The sequence below is a fragment of the Lontra canadensis genome, unplaced genomic scaffold (assembly GCF_010015895.1).
Source record: "Lontra canadensis isolate GAN:19392208 unplaced genomic scaffold, GSC_riverotter_1.0 scaffold35, whole genome shotgun sequence".
Lineage (NCBI taxonomy): Eukaryota > Metazoa > Chordata > Mammalia > Carnivora > Mustelidae > Lontra > Lontra canadensis.
The window spans coordinates 3,969,328-3,992,534 of record NW_022631029.1 but is presented as its reverse complement, the minus strand read 5'-3'; the positions used below and the strand labels follow the sequence as shown (position 1 = coordinate 3,992,534).

Below are 23,207 nucleotides of genomic sequence, written 5' to 3'. Positions count from 1 at the left end.
AAAAAAAAAAAAAAAAAAAAAAAAAAAAGACGCTGGACTTTAGTAGCCCAATCTAAAGAAGGGATCAGCAGTAACGACACTGACACCTGCTGAGAGCTTCCTGGGCACCCAGACTGTCCTGGCCAGTACAGTTCAATAGGGACGACTGCCACAGCCATTCACGGAGAGGGAAACTGAGGGCGGGGGCTAGGACTCACAGCCCACTTCTTCGCCCAGACTCCAAGAAATGGCCTTGTAGAGAGGGCGGACTGGTCCTGTGTGGAGCTGATGTCATGAATAAGCCTAGTGTCTACTGCCCCCAAATAGGGCCTGCCATGGAGCCTGAGCATATGCTAGAACTGGGAGTGTGGCAAGCAGAGGCCCAGTCTGGGCACAAGTACATCAGGGCTTACCTTAGCTCTTTTAGACTTGGGCTCCCAGCAGCCCTGATGCCTGGGCAGGGCTGGCCGTTGTACTCACCTCTCAGCAGGGCTGAGGACCACAGCTGCACGGACATGTCTGGGATCTTGCTGGCCAGCTGCATGGCAGGCACCACCATGTTGTTACTCTCCTGTTGACCGAGAGCAGCCAGGGAAGGGCGTGGGGATTGGGACCAGTGGTAGGGACAGCCCAGCACCCACCCACCACCCCCAGCACAGCCTGGGCTTGTGCTGCTGCCTGGAAGGCTCCTACTCCTACTTCAGAGCCCATCTCAAATGACCTCCTCTGATGTACTCTTCAACCGCCTCAGGAGAAAATGAACTGCACCCGCTCTTCCACTCTCATGGGGGCGCTGCTGGCCCTGCACGAGTCTACGTGCCTTTGTCTCTAACCATAGCACCAGAGGTAGTCAGCCCTGGACCCAGAACAGAAGCCGGTTAGAAATGCACATTCAGGGGCGCCTGGGTGGCTCAGTGGGTTAAAGCCTCTGCCTTCGGCTCAGGTCATGGTCCCAGGGTCCTGGGATGGAGCCCCGCATTGGGCTCTCTGCTCAGCAGGGAGCCTGCTTCCCTTACTCTCTCTCTGCCTGCCTCTCTGCCTACTTGTGATCTCTGTCAAATTAAAAAAAAAAAAAAAAAAAAAAAAAAAGCACATTCAGAGACCCCGGGGGGTGGCCTGGGAGGAGGAAGCAGTCTGCCCTGGTGGGGGTGAGGAGGGCTGAACAGATAGGGGGAAGAGGCAGGGCAGTGTCTCTTCTACATACAAGCCCACTTTCATGGGAGGCTACCTGACACGTGGTGCTGTGGGACACCAGGCCACGCTAACTCTCCAACCCCGACTGTGTGACTGCATAATGCCGCCCCCCTTAATCCTTAGGATGTGCTGAGAGGGGGCGGGGGGACCTCAACACCCATTCCTGACCCCATGATGACTGGCAGCACTGTTCCGACCCTGCTCAACCTGGGGACAACAAACTCTGCTGGCCTGGATGCAGGATTCAAGGTGACAGGGGAGAACTCCCAGTGCAGCAGCCACTGGCAGATACCCACACATAGCCGAGAGATTTGTAAACCCTCCAAACCAGCTCCCGAGGCCTAGCTTCAACACAGGCAGGACTGTGTTCAAAACACAAAAGTGCAATGACTTCACACTGCCCCACAGCAGGCACCTCAAAGATGAGCTCCAGGTGGGTCTCCAAGCTTTTCAGAATTGAATAAAGTCTTTCCAAGACCTCAGAATGCACAACAGAACACGAAAAACTACTCTTCTCCTCGAGGCCTGGGGTTGGACCTCTGTCTGGAAGCTGCCAGGAGAGGTCCCTGGCTCTCTTAGGCAGGCTCCGCCATGCTAGCTTATGGCCCCATAGAACCTGGTACAAAGATGTGTGATCCTGAGAGGTAGCCTGTGTGTGGGCTGCTCGCAAACATAGCCGTGGGCCATCAAGCCTTCGCAGGCTCAGGAAGAGCTGGCTCTATCTCCCTCAGACCTGGAGCTGCTCGAGGCCAGGCTTAGGCCTGAGGGTTCTTGGCGCCCCCATGTCACTCCAAACAGGCCCAGACACACGAGGGGCAGTGGAAGTTCCTGAATGAGCTCTGTAAGATGCCCTGGGATCAACCCAAACGTGAACCAGAGCTGCAGCTAAAAAGCTGGTTTGCTTCCCCTGACCCATTCAAGGTGGCTTCGAGAGACCACTAGACAAATGAGAGCTAGGGAGTCTGGCTCTATGCCTGGGTCTGCAGTTTGGGGCTCTGTGACCTTAATCTCCTCAGCTGGAAAACAGGAGAACCACATCCACCACACCGAGACACGAAGTGGGCAGCCCACACTCAGCAGGGCCTCATGTTGAGCCCTGGTTCCCATCTGGCCCCCGGACACACAGACCACTGTTCCCAAGTGTGCTCAAAGGCTAAGGAACAGGGTGACAGGGTATTCTAAAAGGAGCACAGCTGCACTCTGAAGGAAGAACCCAAAGCTTGTCCTCTTCTTTTAGGGGTGGTGAGGTCCCTCGTGTTCAGGCCCTGGCCACAGTAAGTGCTTGTCATGTGACTATGGGGAGGGGGACGTGCCAAGGTTGTAAAAAATGCTCACTCTCAGGGTCTGATCAGATAAAAGTCCATGGGCCAAGACACGGACCCCACGTTAGTTAAAGAGAGGCTGGCTGAACTATGAAGCACAGGCTACTTTGAAATTCTTGCTGCCTGCCACTGGAGAAAACTCTCACCCAGTGGTACAGAGAAAGACAAGATACCAAATTATGGAACAGACTGGAAAACAAAACCTATGCATAGGCAGAGATGGGTACGGGAAAGAGCCAGAGGACACACAATCGTTTTCTTTTGTTTCTCATGCCTTCTATGACGAGCTTTATCCTATTATATAAGGTGAACCAAAACTATCTTACAAAACAGCCTTGAGAGGCCGAGGGGTAAGAGCAGGCGAGCAGGTAAGTGCACACCCCGGATTCCCCATCTGACTCAGAGACCTGAAGTCGGCTGATCCCACTGGGGACCAGCCCCAGGGGGCCATTCTAGGTAAGTGTGAAAACACAGGGTGCCATGAGGACAACACTGTGTGTGCTGGGCAAAATGGAGCCCAAGGGATCTGGCTGAGACGACACACCTCTCTGCCCCCAGCTATTAACACACAGAAAGGGGAACCTGCCCTCAACCCTGCTGGCTCTGGACAGCCTGTGGGACTCCGCCTGACCACTGCCTGCAGTGGCACCCGGCCTGTCTGCCACACAGACCCACCCTCCAGGGTCCAAAGCTCCTCTTCGCCCCCCGCCCCCCCACCCAGCCTCATGGAGCAGTGGGGAGGTTACTGAGATAAGGTCACGGAGGGGCACAGGATACAAACTGCTGCTAGGTGGTACACAAGCGCCGTGCTGGTCCCCTCTCGGCCCAGCCCCGGGCACTCACTCTGTGGTTCCCCAGCACATAGAAGATGTGGCCCAGGAGCACAAGGGAGCAGGCTGTGAGCCGGTTCAGGTCCTCTGCATTGGACATCTTCAGAGTTTCTCGAAGAAATCGCCTATGTGAGAACAGACGCTGAAGGCCCATCGGACGCCTTATCAGTAGGAAGAGGCTGCAGCCACCTCAAGGACCTGAGCACATGCTGTCAGGGAGCAGAACCACCCGGAGGGCCAGCCCAGGAGGTGCCAGGCAGGGGCAACCTGTCCTCTCCCCATACTCACTTGGCCTCATTATAGCGTCCCTGGAAGAAAGAGAAGAGTCCGCGCACGTAGAAAGCTGCTGCTCGCAGGCAGTGTGAGCTGATAAGAGAGACGGGCACACTTTGGTGGTGTTTTTGGGAGTGCAGCAGGCTTCCAAAGGGGAGTGAGAAGAGAGGGGCGAGAGGCATCGGGGACACAGGGCGGATGGGTCCCACGAGCACTGGTGCCACCCCGTGAGCAACGAAAGCGTGAAGACAACAGGTCCGGTGGGCACTCAGCTCTTGGGCTGCCTACCTGACAGGGAAGCTATGGTCCGGATTGATCCTTTCCAACAAACTGTATAGCTGTGGCAGAAATGTCAGTTAGGATCGTTTTGCATTTTGAAACACAGGAAAATTCAGCCTCAAATTCACCACTAAATTTGACTAGGGCTGCTTGCATCTTCCCAACCTGAGAGCATCACGCCCTCACTCCGAATCCCATGCCTGAGTAACCTAAGTGGGGAGTGGGGTCAGGACCTTCGAGGACAGGTGTGGACACTATGGAGACTGCATGGAGCTGTTTACTTCCTAACCGCCCCCCCCCCCCCGCCACCTGATGGCAATCATGGCCTCCAGCGTGAGGAGTTAAGGTTGGGGTCCTCACGGCCTTAGCCTGCCCCACATCAGAGGGGGCTGGGCGGTCAGGGCAGTGGCTCAGTCTCAGCCTTTGTATGGTCAGAAGAGCCCAGTGTGGGGGAGCGCGGTGGGAAGACCGGCCCACATGGGTCTTGTGGGCTGGGGGTTTATCTGGAGGTGCAGGAATCCTGGGAGGCTCTGATAGGCAGCCACGGAACTGACGTTCTAGGTCTCCTCTGGCTGCCAAGGAGGAAGGAGGGGGAAAGGACATGGCTAAAGTGAGCTGAAGCTGCTTCCAGTGTCCCCACAGTACCTCCAGGAGGCAGACACTGGGAAAGCAAAGACACACGGAAGACAAGCTCTCCCGTGACCCATCAAGTGTGACCCACAGAGCCCACTCCTAGCCCTAGACGACACTGCCCATCACTTCCTAACTGCTGGAGCAGACAAGGCTAGGCCTTCTGCTCCCCGGAGCCCAATGCATCCAAACCCAGAAGTTGGGAGGTCAGCTAACCTTTCTCTAAACTAAAATAAAACGAAAGAAGGTGGAACAGCAACTAAATCTCGATACTCTGGAGGCAGGAGGCTAGGGCTGGGAGTGGGTAACCCTAGGGCTGAGAGGGCGCCCAGGGCTGAAGGGAATCGTAGGGCTGAGGGTTGCACAGGGAACCTGGTGTGAAGCACCTGTCCTCCAAGGACAAGCCCTGCTGGAAGGTGAAACTCTGGGGCTGCTGAGATCTGCTGGTGCCCAGGACCACCCCAAACCCACCTCCCCGAATAAGAGTTGAAAAGATACCAAACATGAAGCATGTCACCTACTACCTCTTGGTGTCTATTTCCTTCCCGTATATACACACTCGCCAGATTGGTCACGATGAAGGCCCACAGCTCCTGGTGGTTGGTGAGCTAGAACGGGACACATGGGCATTAGAGGGCCAAGCCGGGCATAGCCCCATCACACTGGGGCCACTCAGTGGCAGCTGAGCCACCCAATCCTCCAGGGCAGCTAATCTGGAATCATGCTTTTTCTTTCCTTTCAGACAGATCCCCCAACCTGCCTCCCAGACCCCAGAAGCATAGAGCTGTTAGCTCTCTTTACTGTAAAACCGTCCTCTACAATAGGAGAAACTTAGGAAACAGAAAAGGAAAATCAGCTGCCCCTGATCCTGCCCTGAGAACACACTACACTTCAGTCTCTTTTCTGCTTGTTTCCCAAGACTGAGACCCAGACAGCCCCTCCCTCCACGTCACAAGCATTGTCGCCTTCGACCCCAGGGTGGGCTGACACAGCAGAGGCCTGTGCTGGCCCTGGGAAGGATGCCGCCAGGAGGGTAACAGAGGCTGCTGGGCACCACAGACGCTGCTCATAGCTGCTGGTGGGTGGACCACTGTCCTCAGTTCTTGGGAAATGAGGACGGTCGAGCGAGAGTCCAATCTGAGCAGCCCGAGCAGTATCCGGATCCTGGTTCCTAGCAGGGCTGAGTGAGCACAGCTGTGCAGGAGGCTGGGGCTACCTAGGAAATGCAGCCCCCCCCCCAGGACCCCAGCATGCACTGAGGGGGCCCAGGAGGTCTTCTGCTGTGAGCATCATGCTCTGGTCTGTTTGTTGTAAGACCACAGGAAGAGCACGTGTCTAGGACCGGGGTCTGAGCGCGTATCCTGGCTGCACCACTTCCCACATGGCCTGTAGGAGCACCGTGTGGGGAGAGTGCCTCCCCTGAGGCACACACCATCAAAGCAGCAGCAGCAGCAGCCCCTTGGGGCACGTTGAGATGGGGAGGCTCACAGCCACGGGGTAACTGCAGGGAAGAGGGCAGCCATGTGTGGGTGTCCCAGTACCACTGCAGCTAGTAGTGTGAGCCTCCCAGGGCCCAGAGGAGCGGGCAAGGACGAAGAGGCTCAGAAGGCCATGCAAGTGGGTCCCCCGCCCACTCTTCAGACTCTGGCATGCTGCCAGAGGCTCCTCCGTGTTGTCAAGACCAACGACGGGGCTGGCAGCATCACGAGCCACACGGAACGTCTCAGAGGAGCAGTTATGCCGCTGAGCCCAACCCCAGGAGCAAAGAGATCTGGAGAGTAGCACAAGGGGACAGAGCAGAACTCCTCATCTGACAGGGTGCAAACTGCCCGCCCCCCCCGCCCACCTCTGCTTGCGCCCCCCCTTCCGGACCCTGGGGGGAAGGTGTTGCCAGCCTCCTTTTCCTGTGGGGACACCAAGGCCAAGGTCGGGATGTGCTTATCTGGTCCTAGAACACGACAGGCAGAACCGAGACCTGGCCCCGGGCTATCAACTCCCAGGCCTGGGGTGGCCCTGTCCAAGGGGACGCACCAGCTTCCTCCCCGGGCCTGTTGCGATCCTGTCTGAGGCGAGGACGTTGCCCCAGCAGAGCTCCTTTATGACCCCCCAGGGCAATCAGCCTGCCGCAGTGTGAGAGCAGACCCAGTATGGCTTCGGGGGTGGCTCCAGGGAGCCCCAGAGCCCTGCCGAGGGACTCTGCATCTTCAGCTATAACAGGAGCCAACACCAACCCGCAGGTTATCAGGAAGGCTAGGAACTGGGAGTGAAAGCAGCTGAACAGGTTGTGGCACCAGTGGGCACCGGGCTCTCCCTGATGGCGGCCCTCCAGGTTCACCCCACCCCAGGCTGGCCAAAGGCCTCCTTGCCCACAGCTATCCCTCGTCATACTTTGCTGCCAGCGCTGGCCTTGCCGCGGAAAGGCCCGGATAAACGGCATGTCACTGCCACGGCCGGCGTCAGGCTGAATGCTGCAGAGTCACCCACAGAGCACGGTTTTGTGCAGAGGTTGTCCTCCTCACAGACCGTGCCCAGCTCCTCACTGAGAAGCAGCGCCCGCCCCCTGCAGCGAGCGCCGGCACCTTACCCGCAGCGCTGTGGTGAACTGGGCTTCCGCATTGTCCATGCAGTTGACGGAGACGCAGTACAGGCCCTGGAAGGAGGAAGCACGGAGGGCCTGAGGCCACGCAGACTGCCCAGGGCTGCACGACTCGACAAGTGACTGCTGAGCTGGCTACCTCTGTGCTTTACTCCCGCAAAGGGGCATAAAGATGGCATGCTTAATGATTCCCTCCTCCTGGGACCCAACTCCACTCCGACTTCAGATGTTTCTCAGAATACGCCCACTGGAACCATTCTGGGTCCCGCCTGGGGCAGCTGTCATGGGATTTCTCGATGGAAGGGGGTTGGGGGTGGGCAAGCCCGGGCACTCACCAGCAGTGTGTGCAGCTGTGCCGCGTGGTTGGAGAAGAGCCGGGGGGACTGCTGGCACAGCTGGCAGACCTGGGAGATCTGCCAGGAAAGAGCACGCTCACCATCACGAGGTCTCTATGGTGGCACCCGGTGTCCCAGTGGCCTTCGGGAGACCCCTAAAGCTGACAGGTGTGCCACAAAGTCCCAGAAGATGCATCTGTCACAAGGGCCAAGTGCAGCCCTGACCTCCTTGAGAACAATGACCCTTGTCCATTACTCCCACTTCACCCTCCTTTTCTAACATGGGTCTCAGCCGCACAGCACCTTACCCCTACTCAGGGCCCCCCCCCACCCTCTCAAGAAGGTAAACATCAGAGAGTATGGACTGGGGCAGGAGGAATGTTAGGATCACTGTCAGGGAACCCCAAATCCTCAAACCCTGTGTTCTTGGGGTATGCAAACTTTTAGGGAAGGAGCACTGATTTGTCACATCCATCGGGGTCGCGAACTAACAAAGTATAGTGAAATGACAAGTTCAGATGTTCTGTTGCCACACACTGGGCAAATTTACACTTTCCCACGGACGACTTCTGAGACCCAGCCAGCTCCAACCGCTCTCCCACCCACGCGCGTGGCCTCTGGCGGCATTACCTCCTGCAGCGCGGTGGCCTTGTGTCCCGTGACAAGCCTGCACATGATGATGTGCTCCAGCAGGATGACTTGGAAGGAGGACAGGATGGGGCTGCAGTCAAGCACTGGGGGCGAGAGGTGGGGGTGAGCACTCAATGCACAGTTAGAGGAGACCCGAGGAGACGGACACAGAGCCTCCTCAGGACTCTGCGTCCTTCCACCTCCTGCCACACTGGCCCCTCATGCAGCTCCAGCTGCATGAGGTTGCTTAGGCTGCCAAGGCCTAAGCCCATTTGCTCTGTGGGGAACGAGCTCAGCACCAGCTCTGTCACCTCTGTCGGTGCCACTGCACCCTAGAGTGAGGGGTTCATCTCCCCATCCAGGCAGGAAGACAGGCCCAGAGCCAGGTTTTAGTGACTAGAGTGTTCTAAGAGGAAGAAATTCCCGGAGAGATCCGCCTTCCATCCTCACTCCACTGTGACCCAGGGACATGCTCCACAGCACTCTGCACACAGTGGGTTCTAGAAATGCTGCAGGAGCCCAGGAGAGTGCAAATGAGCAACAGGCCCCAGGCAGCAGTGAGGGAACCCAGCTCTTGGCTTCCCTGAAAGGCTGTCCTCATACTGGAGCCAGACGGCGCCCACAGCCCTTTCCCAGCTCATCTGGAGGGAGAGAACCACCATCCCCGTGGGCTTCGGTTCTCCAGTTCTGAAGGCTCCACCCCCAGCAGCACTGATGAGGGCACAGGATTATCAGGGGTGCTGAGCCAGCCAGGGACACGGGCGGCTCTGCGTTCCTACTAATCAAAGGTCCCTGGTCCCACAGGATGGATTAGTTGAGCTTCTAGGAAGAACCCACGACCTCCAGAGGACCTATTGCTAGTCCGGGAAATCTGAGTTCCAGTCCCAGCCTCACCTGGCGTGATCCATGTTACAACACTGAAAGCAGACTGCAAAAGCAGCCACCATCAGTTTGAACTGAGCACTGCTGTACCAACAGGCCCAGCTTGGGACCCACTAACCCTCATAGCCATCTTGAGCAGTGAGGGGATAGGACAGAGATGGCACAAGAGCACTTCTGGCCTAGGATCGAGGATCAAGCCTAGGCTTGGCCTGGTCTGCTCCAAGCCGAGACTGCTCCCATCTTCCAACTGGGTTAACAAGACCCACAGGGTGGGGGATTCATGGTGACTGCTCAAGGCTGCTGTCATTCTGGGTTTTCCAGGCCAACACAAGAGGTGGCACTCAGGCCACCCACCAGGGGGCGCTGTGACTACATGACCGGCCAAATAGAGTCTAGCAACCACCCGCCCCAGACTTACTCTTGAGCTTCTCCAGCTGCATGAGCGCTTTGTCTGTGTACTTCTGTGCTTTCTCCAGGTAGCCGGCCTGCATGGAGTGCATCACGGTCACCTGGCGACAAGACCAGACAGCGGTGGTCACTGTGGTCCTCCTCTCCCCGCTGCAGCCGCCATGGCCCCCATTCCCTGGAGACTCACCAGGTAGACGAGCACACACATGTGCTCCTTGGGCAGCCAGTGGAAGAGGTCGGCGGGGTTGCTGGGCAGGATCTCATCATCGTGCAGCGTGGAGATGGTCTGGATGCACTGCTGCAGCTGCTTCAAGCACGGCTTCACACTCTTCACCTGCAGTGGGCGAGCAGCGCCACGCAGCTGACGGGCTGCCGACTCCCACCGGGGCCAGGCCCCTTAGCATACGAGGCCCCCATGGGGCAGCTAGCCACGTCCTGCCTGTCCAGTCACCTCCCAGGCCCTTCCTCCCAGGAGCTCCTGCTATGCTCACTGCCTACAGGAGGCCCCCCGCAGCCGATGGGTCAGCCGGCTCTTGCGGCACAGGGTTGGGCCAGGGAGGTCATCTGGGGAACTGAGACTTCGCCACCACCCACTTTTGGGTCAAATCCCAAGGCCCGAGAGAAGCCTGTTCAAAGACCCTGCTCGAGCCATGTTCCTTCTATGCTATAGTGACCCCAGGAGAGGAGAGTAGGGCTGGGGCTGCTGGTTATCCTGAGGGTATGAAGCAGCTCCCTGGGAGTCCTATAGGTGCCATGGTTTGTACAGACTTGCCTCTCTACACTGGGAAGCCCTGTCCCAAGGCCCCCCAGGCCACCTCTGCAGCCATCAGCTCAGCACGAGAGTCTGCTCTATACTCCTGTGTGTCGAGTGTGGTGTTTAGCCCAACAGGCACAGCTGGGTGCAGATGGGGGAACAGAGGAGGCCCCTTACCAATCAGACACCCACTAGGCTCTACCTGTGGCCTCCCTGCACACCAGAGAAGTCCTGCCTGTGGCTGGTCACTAGGCCAGGGCAGGGGAAGTTGGATGGAGCGGCACCCCCAAAAGGCTGTGGTGCTCTCGCACACACAGAAGCACCTGCTGCTCAGCCCCACGGGGGTTACAGTCTACATCCAGATACAGCTGATCCTGTTGGTCCCTTCTCAAACTCCATAAAGCTGTCACCAGCTGGGGGATGGTGATCAGACACGGCCGGAGCACCTGCTCTGGGCCAGGCACCAGGCCACAATGCTCACTGTATTCTCATGGATTCCACAAACTGCCTTGAGATGCCTTCAGCCATCCACGCTCTGAGCACACATCTGTACCACCACTATCCCCTCCATGATGCTAGGACAAGGAGACCCCTATTCTCCAGTGCCCTCTGCCCATGGGGACAAAGCACTCATACCAGACCATGACAAGGTGTGTAGGGAAGGCTGAGCCTCTAATGATAGACATATCATGTGGCCAGTGACAGGAGACAACAGCAGAAGTGACGTCTTGGCCTAAAGCCCGCTCACAGCCTGCCCGTTCCCCAACAGTCCTTGGGTGGGAGGCACTACGTACCTGTCCAGCATCCAAGTAGTGGGTCACCTGGAGGACCAGGAAGAAGACACGCAGAGACTCCTTCTGGATGGGATTCCCTTGCCAGTTCTCAACTATCTGTCCACAGAGGGTCAGCAGCGGGTGCACTTCCTGTAACTTGCGCTCCATCAGCAGCAGCTGGGGAGGGATGCATGGGTGCTGGGAGCACTTCTCAGTGCCCAGATCTGCCCCCCGCCAGGGGACCACCAGCACTGTACAGAGAGAGCACAAAACTAACCCGGGGCTTCTTCTTCCTTAGCACAAATCCCTGGAATCAGAGTTTCATTCTGAACCCAGCAGGGACACCAGAGCCTCACCCTTGCTACAGCCTGCTGTGTATGAGGGTCAGGGACCCTAAGAGGCTACACTGCAGCATGTGAGCGGGGCCCGGCCTCAAGTCCTCCAAACCAGCCCCACTCCACCCAGCCTTGACTTACCATTCCTTTGCTGAGCAGGAATAGGGCTCTGGAAAAGAGAGGGTGAGTCAGTCTGTGAGGCCCTGGAACCTCCCGGGAAGACTGTGCCACCCCAGTGTTCATGGGGACCCAATGTGCAGCAGTCCCTGGTGGTCTCCAGTGAGGTCTGTTTCATAGGCTGTTCTACTTCACCCTGTGTGATCTCTTTTTTGCCTGGTTAGGTGTTCATGAGGTTCAAAAGCCCAGAAGGCATAAACAGGTGCTGAGAAAGTGTGGAGGAGCGGAGTACAGAATGGTAAGCGTGCCACGATCCCAGCCTGGTAGACAGAGTAGAGGGGCTCCTTGTCAGCGGATAGTACTGGGCAAGCGCTGGTGGGAGGCCAGCGCTGCTGCTTTCAGGAGTCCCCGTGGCTGAGCAGAGCCCACTGGCCCCCAGTTTGTTCAAAAGCAAAGTTTCTGTTCCGCCAGTCTTTAGAGAGTGCCTGTGTGCTACAACAGACCCTCCATCAAGCAGTTGCCATTCTCCCCGTCTTCAGGGTGAGGTGGGGAGGTCACAGTCACACAGAACAGATGTCTATGCTCTAGGCCACCACGTCATTCTCCGTTGTTACCTCATGGCCATCGAAACGTAAGGCTGGGAACTTTTTATCAAAGTTCTCACGGTGTCACATGTTAGCACCCTACGTCTGTGGTCAGAGGTTCTGGGCCAAATGACCTATAGCCGCTATGCTCTGCTGGAGCCCACCCAGGCCACCTGTCCTCAGTGGCACAGAGACTTGGCAGGAGACACTCTTGAGTGAACATGTATAGTGTTCAGCTGCCCCCATGCCCTGTGGGGCCTGAGTGGTGCCAGGAACCCAGTGACAGCTGCAGCACAAAGCGGGCAGGAAAGGCCAGGAATGTGGGACCAGTGTGTGTGACAGCCACTGTCTCAGGGCAGGGTGGCCAAGAGTCCAGGACAGCCTGGAGGAAGCTGAGTGGCTCCAGTAGGCACTTTCAAGTCTCAAGTTCAGAGAACAGAGAGGGGGACAGTTTTTTCCCAACAACTCCACGGGCTCAGATCAGCCCCTGTGAAACAAAATGTTCCAGAACCCTAAAGCATAAAACAGAATAAGAGCACCGGTGCCTGGTGCCTGTCTACTGCAGAGCTCTTTAAGAGGTAAAAAAAAAAAAAAAGAGATAGACTGGAGGCCTTCACAGAGGGTACACAGTGAAGCACCAGTGCCCTCTGACCCCTGACCCCAGCGCACCAGTCTCCAGATCTCGGTCTAAGCAGTTCTGTAGGTAACATGAACTCACGTCCCCTCTTCTATATGAACGTCCATTTCCTCTATCTCCTATTGTACATCTAAAGCTCCTCTGTGTCCCCTGAGAGGGGACGCCGGGGCTGCCCGCAGGCACTGCCAAGCACACCATGCTTGCCCTCCGGGGGCACCACTCCTGCATCTGTGCCTCCAAGGAACCAGCCCAGCACATCATATAAGCACTTTTTATCTTACGAGACACTAGATCCATGCAAGCCCCGAGAATGCAGGCTGCCCTCCCCTCCAGTCCACTCTCCCCTCCAACTCCACGAACCAACAGGGCAAGAGACGTCAGGTGCTGCTTTCATCCTCGTGGTTTTTACTCTGTGCAAAAGTGATCCCCGTTTCAAGCCAGAGTGCCAATGCTCTTTGCTTCCCCAGGACCAGACAGCCAGGCCATCTCCAAGTAAGAGGGAGAGGGGTGTGGAGAGAGGGTGCCTACCGTGTGTACTCGGATCCCACCACCCGGGCGTACTCAGCCCCCACGCCCAGGAGGTCGCAGGCTGACACCAGGTCCTTCTCAAGTGTGTGCAGTTGCTAGAAAGGAGAGAGTAATGACACTTGCTTTACAGTACCTAGTACCGGACCTTAGTGCGCTGCCAGTGACTTAAAACTGAACCACACACCTACCAAATTGTTTCAGTGTTAGTTCTGAGGTAAATCAACCAAATCATCTCATCACGTTCACTACTTTGGGCGGAGAACTCTACCTCGTCTACGGTATACCTCATTTAAGCGGGATGGCTCACAGAGGCAGGAGTTAACCCTTAGGGCACAGACCCCCAATACTTTGTGAGTGTGTCACTGTCTTTGGGGGCTAGTCACAAGGGAGGCACCCAGAGGGCCCCAAGTGAGGAGGGACTCCCTCAAGGCTAAGTGTCTGTAGACACTGTGAACAGGAAAAGCTCAACAGGTTCAAAAGCAGGTGCAGGTGCCGGGCCTTGGTCAGGGGTGTTGGCCCCTGCAGGGACCAAGGCAGGTGACTCACAGTCTGGCTGCACAGGCAGGTGACAGGGTTGTCATGGCGTGTGGGCAAGAGCAGCCTGGTAGGCAGGCTGGATCTGAGACAGAAGAGACTGGAGGCCAGCCAACGAGGGGGAGGTGTGGGCAGAGCCCAGAACAAAAGAGGTGTCCCTCACAGTAGAGCATACCTGTCCCCATCCTGACCCCCAGCTGGCAGGCCTCTCCACTGTGGCGAGGAAGGCCCAGCCTAGAAAGCCCACGACCCCTGGAGTGTGTCAGAGCACTATGTTTGCAGAGCTGAAGGGAGGCTGGGCAGGGGACCTACATGGAGCCTGGGCTTGACTTAGACACTCATGACCCAATAGGCAGTCCCCTGGACTCTTAGGTCAACTCATAATAAAACACAGTGGGTCACTGGTAAGAAATGCTCCCCAAATTTACAAGAACACAGGCCAAAGGAAGCACCGGAAGGGAGGAGAACATGAAGACAAGGCCCTGTGTCAGCCCCCATGGGGATGGACACTCCCACCATCACCCTGGGTGCTACCTGGGGCAGGGGGTGTCTTGCAGAGGACAGAGGCTGGTTAGCAGGTAAAAGAAACCTCTCTGTGCCCTCACCCATTCAGTGCAGCAGCCTAAGGAGGGCCAGTGTGTCCTGGAGTTTGTTGTTTGTACTTGGGCGGGCCTGCCGCAAGGTCAGGGCTCCTGCTGAGCACCCATCCTTCTTGGCTAGGCCCGAGGTACTCACAGCGAGCTGGAAGAGCAGGCGGCAGTGCCAGTATGGAGTCTGCTGTGAGATCTGGATCGCTTTCCGCAGCAGTGGCTTTGCTGCGTCTACGGAATTCTGAAAGGAAGCAGTCAAGTTTGGGAAGGAAAAAACAAGCCGGCAAGCAAGCTGGATTCCTTATGGAACAGCTGCGGCACCAGAAGGCCACTCCTGTTCACGCTCACCACAAGATTTGTGGGTTGCCAATTTACTTTATTAATAAAAGAGAAGATTTATTGGACTCACTGGTTGAGAAGTTTTTGCATTACTCTTAAAATAACTCCACATTCAATTAAACTGAAAAGTAGCTTTAGCCCAAAGTTTTGAACAGTCAAATTAGACAACAAATTGCCATCTTCCCTGTTCTGCAACCAGAGAGAGGGGCCAGGGATATGAAGGAGGCACCCCCTGCTACCCAGGGAGCCTCACATGTGGCTGCTTAAAGAAAGGAAAAGTGATTTTCAGCTATGCTTGAGATCAGGAACCAGGTTAAGAAGGCATATGGATTTGTTTAGAAATGAATCGCCCAGAACCTAGGAACACAGCTATTTTTCAACAGTCTTTGATGGAATGATTTTGCTGGCATTCATAGCAAGTGATGACCCATGGATGCTCTATTCCAGGGCATGGGAGGTAGAAAAGGGGAAGTAGTAAAAGCCAGAAGGGAGTCCACTTCTGAGAGCCCCAATTTGCCATTGTGCCTTTGCTATGGGGAGAGTCACTTTGCTTTCAGAAACCTTCATGTGCTCTTACCTCTTGACAGTATAACTCAGACAAGAGACTTGCTGCTTCAAATTTAACATCTTCGAACTGTTGGATCTAATAACATCCAGTTAAGGAAGCAGAGACATGGCAAAGAGATCAGTTCAAAAGGGCCACAACTTGGGAGTTCTTACACAGTAGAGGCTGGTGGGACAGGAGCACCCCTGCCTGCTCTGAAACGTCAAGTTCACCTACTCCTCTAGCAACCTCTATGTCTGGTGCCAGCTGGGTGAAGAGCTAGATGACAGGGCACAGGCAGGAGCATGGGTGGTACCCAGGGACAGGATGCTGGTCTGTAGGGGGAGCCACATCCAAGAAGGGATTCTTCAGCTGGGGCAAAGCCTAAAACTTTGCGGGTGCTTCATTGGGGGATTCAAATTTACAACAAAATCTTTCTTCCAACCCCTGCCTCCCGCAATGGAGCTTTCTTTAACAGGAATGGTACCAATAAGAAAAGGATACTTGCTGCGATATCAACCACTGAAAAGAAAAAGAAAAAAGGATTAATTCTCAGCCAAATACTGGATGCCCGCTTAACTGGCTCTACTTCGGGGTTTACACAGGTTGTCCTATCACCAAAAGGTGCAGGTGTTCAGTTAAGTGGGAAGGTGGCCTGCTTGGCCTGAAAGGGTAGGCTCATTTTCCCTGCAATCCCATCACCAGAGTGCTCCTGGGGGAGAGAGAATGAGTACCTGTGGGATCCCTTACGGACAGGAATTTTCTGTCCTGCCAGCCCCCAAAGTCAGATTCAGAGCCCCCTCCTATCACAGCAGAGATGCTTCAGGAGGACGAGTGCTGAGAGCCCCCGTGTACCACTCATTGCAATTCATGGACAGTCGGCAAATCATGACACAGGAATCAATTGCAACTGGAGAGTGGATTGGGAGGTGTCAGTCCTTCCTGGAGAAGTGACATTTAAAAGATGCTTGGAAATGAGCAAAGCTAGCCTCAGAGTGGAGGTGGGAGTGCTCTTGAGAAGGACTGCTGTGGGTAAATATGGCCAGATGGTGGCAGGGACGGCTCTAAGACCTGAGCTCCCTGTCCTACCCTCTGCCGGCACACGCATCAGCACAGGGTTCAAATAACATGCTCCCGCTTGGGGACTGCTGTGCCCTGCAGCTCCACGTTCCAACAGGAGGCGATGGTCAGGACGTGTATGGGCCAGTCCGCCACATGAAGTACACCAACCATGCTCTGTCAGACCACCTAGGACCCAAGCATACGCCAGACACTGTTCTGGCCCATCCACTCAGCCTACAGAAATTCACAGAGCCTTGCCAATTCAATTCCTGGCAGGAAGATCTGGAGCTGAAGAGAAGACCCTGATTCACCATGCTCTGTGGGAGAACAGTGTGTGTGGGGGGGTATGATGCTTGGGGTTGGGCCTTAAAAGGCGAGGGTGTAGAAAGTGAGGGGGGCAGTTGTCCCTAGGCAAAGAGGGAGTAGGAGGTACTCGGGGCAGAGGAAAGCCCACGAAAAAGGCAGACGTCCAGGAAGGTTTGGCTGGAAGGCCTGATGGATCTCTGTGCCATCCATGTGGGAGCACTGCCAATGGGTGAAAATGCCCCAGTATCACTCCCAGGGCCTTTCTTGGTCAGAGGCACAGAACAGAAGCACCCTATCAGATCTGGGTTTTAAGAGTACCTAGAAGCAGCAAAGAGAATGTGAAGGGAGGAAGAGGGTCCATGGAGCTGCTGGTCTTAGGCCTAAAGATGCCTCTGGGCCAAGGGTGAATGGTGGCCCAGAAAGTCAGAGGCAGCGAGAGCCTTAGAGCTGCCGGAGATCAGCTGCCTGCAAAACATAGGTGGGCCAGGAGGGGGCGCCGTGGGAAAGGGAGAGAGAAACAGAGCTTAAAACCTCCAGCACCATGGGGCTCCTGACAGACACACATTCATGTGCACACATGCAGGGCCCAGGCAAAAGGCACTCTGCAGCCTGCCTAAGTGTCCGCTCCCAAACCCCCACTGTGGCAGGGACAGGAGGGGTTCAGGGTCCTGGGGGGGGGCGGAGGCAGGACCAGGTTCAGCCACATGGGTGATGTCAATGGAGCCCGTAAATAGAGAAGTCAGGGTGTGCTTATTTACTGAAACCACCCATCCCCACGGTGACGTTCAGTGCAGGGAGAGAAGCTCCCGAAGACCACCAGCTGGAAGAAGGGAAACCAGTGGAGGAAACTGTGTGACTGGAGACAGGGTTGGGCAGGGAGAGCTGCAAGACTGGTCCTGTGTCAGGGCAAGTCAGTCACTTTCCCAGGACTGTCAGTCAGACAAACAAAAGACTTCACTTCTGTATCGTTGTAACACTTGCAACATAAATACACAAACCAGAAATATGGACACATCAGAAAATATATCTCACAATTAGATACATGGAACACCTTACCTAAGGTGACTACTTTATTCAAAGTTGCCACCTGATCTTTATGTTTTACTACGCAATGCTAAAAAATAGCTTTTATGTCTCCTTCCTCCTGATGGGAAAGAAGCCAAAGTGAGAGCTCACCACTACTGGGCAGCCTGCAGCTGCGGGGCAGGGATACAAACTAACCCTTGAGAAGTTCCTGGGGTTACCTTGGGTCTCTCAGGGGGAGGTAAGGGTCACGACAGTGCCAGCACAAGCCCTGAGGGGTGGTGGGCGTGAATGAGCCCATCTCTCATGCCTGGAAGACCATCCAGGACTGTGTGTTTCAAGGCTTCTTGTGCCTCAAAATCAAAATAATTGTTGTTTTTAAAATCAGGTTTTTAAACCACCAAAATGTGCAGAAATAGTTATTAACCACAACTCCTTTCGGATGCAAGCACAGCACTTAGGAGCCAGCCTGCCTCCTTCTGCTGTGTGACCTTGACTATGAGAAGTTGGAAGTGGTCCCTACCTCATGGGTTTGTTCGGGGATCGAATGAGATAGTGTCCCTCAGAAGACCACATGTGGAGCCTGGCATGTAGAAGGTGACAACAATACTTCCATGATTTCCAAGCAGGAACAGGAAGAAATCAGGGGTTGAAGGGGAGGCAGAGGGGTGAGTTGGTGGAACCGTGAAGGGATGGTTCCTAGACAGATTTCACATCCTGAAGTCAGGGGAGGCTCAGAGAGTTAGTGAAGAAAATAGAAATGAAAACAGGAGGAAGCATGGATCACTCTTCCCTGAAAATGCTTAATGCCAAGTTCTGCAGATACAGCTTCGGCACAAGGTTTTGCTCCCAGCGATGGGACATGGAATTTGGCAGGACATGATGCTGAGCAATTAAAGATCTGCTCCAGCCACACCTGTTGATGAAAGGCCCAGAACTCAGCCCTTTCGGGCCTTAAGAAGAGAAAGGGAAGCATTTAATCACTTGCTGAGAAAGTAAACCAGAGATTCTCAGGTTAAATCTGGAAGAGGAATTAAAAAGCATCTGGATGGCACAGTTGGGAGCGGCTTTCTAAGTCAGGGAGCAAAACCACCACTGACAAGCAGCTCCATTCCAAACCCAAAGAGAAAGCAAACGTGGCACCAACAAGGATACCGCAGTCAAAGCAACCAGTGTATAAAGGAAGACAACCTGGATTATAGAAAACTGAGAACAGGGGCGCCTGGGTGGCTCAGTGGGTTAACGCCTCTGCCTTCGGCTCAGGTCATGATCCCAGTGTCCTGGGATCGAGCCCCGCATCGGGCTCTCTGCTCCGCGGGGAGCCTGCTTCCTCCTCTCTCTCTCTGCCTGCCTCTCTGCCTGCTTGTGATCTCTGTCTGTCAAATAAATAAATAAAATCTTAAAAAAAAAAATAGAAAATTGAGAACAATTCATCGCAGCAAAGTAGCACTTCCTCCTCTGTGGCTTTCAAATTCGCGAAGTCTAAGATGATGATGCATTTTCTAGGCCAAGGGATCAAGAGGAATGTGATCAAAAGTTTAGTTAACAGGGTATTGATACACATCTTAGTACAGACACGCAGGTTCTCTTGATTCCACGGAGGACGTGCAAATGACTACAACGGAACTGTCTGCTGGAACCACAGTGTGAAAATAAGGCAAGAGAAGACTGAAAATGCACACAGGCACAGGTATGCAGCAAGAGAAAAGCCAAGGTGAAAACGACATGAAAAGGAACACAATATGAAAGAAGCTACAGAAGAGAGCTTCACAAATTCTCTAGCCAAGAGATTTCTGAGTAAAGCGACATCTCTTACAACCATGAACTATTTACTCCAGGAGTCCCAGAGCAGCCAAGAATTCTGATGACACACACACACCATTGCCAAAACCATAATCTAAAAGGAGAGACTCTCAGGTGGAGCGTCCAGCCATGCGCCACAACAGCTACAGGAGTTGCTGAGCAGACCCAGGGAATCAAGAAGCCAGCAGGTGATCCAAAGGCCTACAGAGGCAGGAACCAGAGAGACCAACAGCTTTGACCTCAGAGAAAGCTGCTGAGCCAACGGAGAAACATCCTTCATACCTCTGATGGAAACACTTAACAGATAATTCTTTCAAAGTTGGTAGAACTGATGAAGCTGATTGGTAAGTATAAAGATTATTCTTTTTTTTTTTAAGATTTTTTTTTATTTATTTGAGAGACAGAGAGTGAGTGAGTGAGAGAGGGGCAAAGGGGCGGGGAGGTGCAGAGGGAGAGGGAGAAGCAGACTCCCCACTAAGCAGGGACCCTGATATAGGGCTTGATCCTGGGAATCCAGGATAATGACCTGAGCGGAAGGCAGAAGCTTAACCAACTGAGCCATCCAGGCACACCCCAAATACATTATATACTTTAATATACTCCTACAATGTTTACAAATGTGGCTGAGGCAGTTAGACACTGACAGAAAGCAAACAGAGGGTAAATAATCAAGTCTTATATTTAAAAAAGTGGTTACTGGGGCACCTGGGTGGCTCAGTGGGTTAAGCCTCTGCCTTCGGCTCAGGTCATGATCTCAGGAATTCAGCCTCGTGTCAGGTTCTCTGCTCAGCGGGGAGCCTGCTCCGCTCCCCCCCACCCGCCTCTCTGCCTACTTGTGATTTCTATGTGTCAAATAAATAAATAAATAAATAGAAATCTTTAAAAAAAAAAAAAAGTGCTTACTAAGGAGGCTGGGGATTTCTCAACAGAGAAAAACAAAAGACATGAAAATAACAGGGAAGCCAAATGTGATACTAAGTTCAGAGACCCATTAAAAGTTTTACCTAGAACACTCATAAGTTACAGAAAATTAGTTCAGAAAAGAACAGCACAAGGAATGATCCAGGAGAAAATAGTTACAAAATACTTAAGACTCATTTACGTTAAAAAAAAAAAAAAAAAAGTAGAACATGCAACTATTGATTTCACATCGTGAGATTAGAGTCCCATGTTGGAGGTAGAGTTTATTTAAAAGAAAAAAAATGCTTTTTGATGCTTTGGTTTGGCGCCCTAAAAAGAAATTGGAACCTCTTTTGCTCTTCAGGACTAGAAACAAAACACTTCTAAAAGTAGAACATATTAATGATTTTTTGTTGAGCGAGTCTGGGAAAGGAACCAATAAAAGTTGACAGTAGCCTGATTGGGGGAAAATCAAAGGACTAACAAAGAATGAAGATTCAAGAAACACACTTGTGTTGCAACACAATGGAAGATTACATACAACTGCAGAAGAAAAACAGCACCGAGAACAGCACTTTAACTGAAATCTGGACAAATTCCCAGCTGCGGATGCAACTGACAGAAAGGAAGGGATTTCCAAGTATAACATTAGTGTGAGCTCAGAGGGGACCTTGTGGCTCTGTGGGAAACCCCACAAGATTGAGGGTTCTGTAAAATCAAGGGAAGACATTTCACAAGCATAAGAGATTAAATTATGGGTCCAAAAGCCCAGCGGCTACAAGGAAGCAATCTGAGGCATGGCTGCTTCCTCTCTACAGCACCGGGTGGGCAAAATGGGACAATAACACAGCAAACAGGAACCACTGCTAGAAAAAGACTGAATGACCCCCAAGATGAGGGAAGGAGGGGAAGGATATATTGTGAATCCAGAGAAGAGAGTGATTCAGAACCACTCTTCACTGAAGGCACAGGGCTACCAGGCCAGAGCAGTCAGCCTCCAGCATGCCCACACCCAGGAGAGTCTGGAGCTTCATCTGATCTCTCCCTCAACACTGCCTAGGAGAGACTGTACACCAACTGGTCACAGCTCAGGCATTCCTTGGGATCGACCTGACACCTTGAGTCATTTTCCAGGTTCGCTTTCTCCATCCCATTCAGGCCTGCTCAAGTGTCACTCTTACAAATAGATTTCACTACCTTTGCCCAAAAAAGCACCATCTCTTCACCCTGGACCGTATTTTCCATGGTTCTTCTATCATGGCCTACCCTTTTACTACATATTTTAGTAATTTGTCTCTTTCACAGGAAAACATAAACTCACATTAACAGGGACTATTTTAGTCATCACGGATCTACGGCACCTAGAATAGAGCTTAGCACCTGGTAACCAGAGCTGAATAAGTATCTGCTGAATGAATAAAATGAAAAAATTCATTAAAACAATAATGACTTATTGTCTAGGCATTGAAGCTGGAGATCCTGAGCCCAGGTTTGAGCCAGTTTTGTTAATAACTTGATGTGTAGCTTTAGGCAAATCACTTCATCTCTCGGGACCCCTACTGCCTCACCCCTAAAACAAGGAAGGTGATCAAGCAAGGACTGAAGACCCCTTCCAACTCTACATTCTGCAAAACAAACATTTGATATCCTTCCAAAGGCAACTCACTACTGGCCACAGGTGGACTGGGATTTACCTCAGATCAATACATTTCAAAAACTTAAGTTGATTCTTTTTAAGAAATCAGTTAAGTCAAATAAAGCTGGGTAAATGACAAATGGGGGCCTGGTCTGATGGGAGCACAATGTTGCTGTGACAAGAAACAACACCAAGGGCAGAAGGGTGACAATGACAGCCACTTTCCCACATTCTTTGAAGCACCAAGATCCACAAGTCAAGTTGGGGGGGATCGGGTCTCTCTTCTGAAGGGGAGAGAGGAATGAATGATTGGAGGAGGAGAAGTCACCAGGGATACAGAGAGAGCAGGGGCTTGGAGATCCCCCCCATTCCACCCCATCGAACCAAGTGGTCCTGGAACCTAGGCCCCCCTCAGTGCTGCCTTAGAGGATTTTAACCTCTTCTCTCTGAACCTCAGCCTGACACCTATGACACCCTCCATCAGTGATAGGGGCACAATACCCTCCAGACACTTAACAGACTTCCAGGTCCAGGGAGAGAAGCCCTTCTTAGATTTCCTGAGAGCCCAAACTTCAGATTCTCAAGGGATGCCTGTACTGTCACCCTGACGCTCTCCTATCCTGAGTCACGTCAGGAGGGAGCGTTCAGGCTGATGCTCCAGGGGCTGAGCCCTGAGGAACTGGAAGCTGCAGATCCCACTGGCCGATCTGGTGGCCTTCCCTAAGGTGCCAACAGATGATATGCTCCTGAAATCCTGAAGAATTTGGGGGCCTTGTTGCTCCTGATTAAGAGACAACTCTCGAGTACCCTGAGCGGGGTCCTGGGACCTTGCCTGTCACCAGAGACATTAAGTAAGGTACAGAGAGAGGTCTTTGGGGTCCCTGAGAGGCTGGCGGTTTCGGGGTCCTGCTGCCCATGCGGAAGTCGCGCCCCAGGTCCCCGAAGAGAGGCCAGGCGGCCCCTGCCCGCTGGGGTCGCAGTCCGTCAGGCCAGGCCCCGAAAAGAGCCCGCGCCTCCTCCCTCGCGGCCGGGTCCGCGCTCACCGCCTTCTCCAGGTGGCTGCGCGCCTGCTCGCTGTTCTTGGTGTGGTGGTAGAGCACGGAACCGAGCTGCAAGTGCGTGCGGGCCTCGATGCGCTGCGGGGGCTTGAAGGGGAACACGGCCTGCAGGCAGTGCACACACAAGCGGATCTTGGGAGGGCTGGAAGTTCGGAAGTGCTCGGCGAAACCCAGAAGCGCCAGGTACCAAGACTCGGCCGCCTCCGCCTGCGCTGCCTGGGCCGCCGCCGCCTGGGCCGCCGCCGCCGCTTGAGCCGCCATTTTGGCCTCCACAACAACAAGCCGCCGCCACAGGGAGGCGGAAGCAGGCGCGCGGGGCGGGGCCG

At 54.0% G+C, this 23,207-nt stretch overlaps 1 protein-coding gene across 3 annotated transcripts in view; it reads right to left on the bottom strand.

Moving 5' to 3' along the window:
* MAU2 (MAU2 sister chromatid cohesion factor) overlaps positions 1–23,176 on the bottom strand; it is a 24,800-nt gene extending 1,624 nt beyond the window's left edge. Inside the window, exons 1-17 of one of the 3 annotated variants that reach the window (XM_032867771.1) lie at positions 22,867–23,174; positions 15,598–15,615; positions 15,127–15,192; positions 14,356–14,451; positions 13,087–13,181; positions 11,362–11,389; positions 10,907–11,062; positions 9,546–9,692; positions 9,369–9,459; positions 8,069–8,172; positions 7,439–7,516; positions 7,092–7,157; positions 5,029–5,115; positions 3,887–3,936; positions 3,614–3,691; positions 3,339–3,450; positions 460–550 (exon numbers count right to left, since the gene is read on the bottom strand). In XM_032867771.1, the coding sequence (XP_032723662.1) occupies positions 460–550; positions 3,339–3,450; positions 3,614–3,691; positions 3,887–3,936; positions 5,029–5,115; positions 7,092–7,157; positions 7,439–7,516; positions 8,069–8,172; positions 9,369–9,459; positions 9,546–9,692; positions 10,907–11,062; positions 11,362–11,389; positions 13,087–13,181; positions 14,356–14,451; positions 15,127–15,192; positions 15,598–15,615; positions 22,867–23,142 (1,639 nt within the window). In that variant the 5' untranslated portion in view covers positions 23,143–23,174. Of the gene's footprint in view, positions 1–459; positions 551–3,338; positions 3,451–3,613; positions 3,692–3,886; positions 3,937–5,005; positions 5,116–7,091; positions 7,158–7,438; positions 7,517–8,068; positions 8,173–9,368; positions 9,460–9,545; positions 9,693–10,906; positions 11,063–11,361; positions 11,390–13,086; positions 13,182–14,355; positions 14,452–15,126; positions 15,193–15,597; positions 15,616–22,866 lie in introns of those variants that run through there. The other 2 variants (XM_032867772.1, XR_004383889.1) reach the window with 2 other exon arrangements.
* Between the last annotated feature and the right edge of the window lie 31 nt (positions 23,177–23,207).